General features: G+C 42.2%; 1 protein-coding gene across 1 annotated transcript in view; it reads right to left on the bottom strand.

Moving 5' to 3' along the window:
* Positions 1–692: 692 nt before the first annotated feature.
* The window catches only part of DUSP10 (dual specificity phosphatase 10), a 39,464-nt gene continuing 38,021 nt past the window's right edge, over positions 693–2,135 (bottom strand). Inside the window, exon 4 of the mRNA XM_011374455.2 lies at positions 693–1,920. Within this exon, the coding sequence (XP_011372757.1) occupies positions 1,655–1,920 (266 nt within the window). The 3' untranslated portion in view covers positions 693–1,654. The remainder of the gene's footprint in view (positions 1,921–2,135) is intronic.

Below are 2,135 nucleotides of genomic sequence, written 5' to 3' on the forward strand. Positions count from 1 at the left end.
TGTCACCCACCGAATACCAGCCACGCATTATCCAGGTGGGGCAGAGAAGCCGCGCCAATGAAGTTGACTTCAGTTTGAGGGCAAAAGAGTAAGTGACAGCAATTTGCTGCAGTCCCCACTACATGGTGAGTGTTACTAAACATATCAAGTGCGCGATTGACAGTGGAGAGGTGGGGGTGACCGTCGAGAGCCCGAAATGGCAGATGGTTACAAATATTTATCAGCTAGCCACTGAGGAGATCGTGGAATCCTAACCAGTCAATCTGGCGGTGACCTGACTGATCACCGAAGCTCGAAGGCTGGTGTGAAGACCCCTGACCCCTCTCCCGTGACTTCCCCTGAAGCTTCTCCTCCCTAAGAGGAATTGCAATGTGCAGAAGCAGATGGCGGAGCTGTGAGGACAGAGGGCCTGATGACTGAGCAGACGGAGACTGGAGCCGTTCCCTCTGCTGCTCCCTTTCCCCGGTTAGAAATAAGTTACCACAGGGAAGAGATGCTTGAACCAGAATTAAGGAAAAGAGAAGGAAAAAAGACACGTCCCAAGATGAGTTTCATTTATATAATGAAAATAAATTTTTACACAATCAACAGAAACACACCCAGTTTTTGTTTTTGTTTTTGTTTTTTTTTTTGCGAAAAATATTTTTAAATAAATTTTTGTCTTTTTTTTACATTCTGATATACTTTTTTTTTTTTTTTTTTGCGAAAAATATTTTTAAATAAATTTTTGTCTTTTTTTTACATTCTGATATACATATGTAACAAGGTTTATGGTACTGTAACCAGAATCAAATCTCCCCCCCACCCCCAAAAAAATAAACAAAGGAAAAAGGCGGGAAGGAAAAGTAACTGGTTTTAATTCCTTTCTAGCTCCAAGCTGGCAAATGGGCACTGTTTGTCATTCGGCTGCCAGCTCTAACTCGCTTGCACGCCCAAAACACCAGATTATTGTAAGAAGCCCGCGAAGGCATGTGGTAGAATGGTCGGTACCTTGCTATTTCAAAAAAAAAAAAAAAAAAAAAATCTCTTAAACCCAGAGAGGGGAAAAAAAATGTAATAATTCAGAGTAAAAACACACAAAATCAACAGTATCCGTTGTCTCTCTCGAGAACGTGAAACATCTGAGACCATTTAGCCCTGATCCTCTCTCTGCAGCCGGGAACACGACAGGGCTTGGTGTGGTCAGGTTTCTGCTCTCCGTGTGGACAGCCCGGGCGGACCGCAGGTCTTCGCGACTCAATGTCTTTTCTACTTACTTTTGGTTCTTTTTAATCGGTTTAAAGTGTAGTATCTTCGGTCTATGGTCCTGCACAGACTATTTCATCATAAACTCTACAAATAGCTTCAAGGGAAAAGGGGAAGAAAGGCCAGTTTTGTCATATGTTTATTGTTGGCTTTAAAAAAAAAAATGATTTCCTCAGCCTCCCTGATTTTTCAGTTCTTGGGAAGTAAATCTCAATGGGCATCAAAAGTTAAACTCTTCTCACACTTGTTAAAAATAAAAAGTTTTTAAATGAGTTTGTTTCCATTCACAAACTTTACCCCATCTAAAAAAAAAAAAAAAAGAAGAAGAAGAAGAAAAGAAAGAAAGAATCCGTTCTCCTTCCTCTTTGCCTCCGAATGGAGAACAAGAATCCTTCCCAGGCAGACGGCATCACACGACTGTCTCCACGCCCATCAGCTTTGGTGTAAGGATTCGCGGTGTCACACCGTTATTTAGGTCTTCCTCAAACTCTAGCAACTGCCCCATGAAGTTGAGGTTCGGAGAAATAATTGGTCGTTTGCCTTTGACAAATTTATAAGCGTCAGTCATGGTCATCCAAGTGTGCTTCATCAGGTAAGCGATGACGATGGTGGCCGAGCGAGACACCCCAGCCTGACAGTGGATGAGGAGGCCCTTCCCACACTGGTGAGCTTCCTCTGGAACACGGGAGAAAGGCAAGAGACAGAGAGAAGGAGAGAGGTTAACTTTGATCTGAACTTGACCACACCGTATTTTGTAGAGAAAGAATAAATCAAAATGGTTTTAAACCCAAGTATGATTTACTAGTTAATGGCATACGTTTATGTCACAACCTCCAGGCCAGCGAAAAGCAATTCTGGCTTGAATAAGAAGGCACATTTCTACATTTAAA

The sequence above is a fragment of the Pteropus vampyrus genome, unplaced genomic scaffold (assembly GCF_000151845.1).
Source record: "Pteropus vampyrus isolate Shadow unplaced genomic scaffold, Pvam_2.0 Scaffold248, whole genome shotgun sequence".
NCBI lineage: Eukaryota > Metazoa > Chordata > Mammalia > Chiroptera > Pteropodidae > Pteropus > Pteropus vampyrus.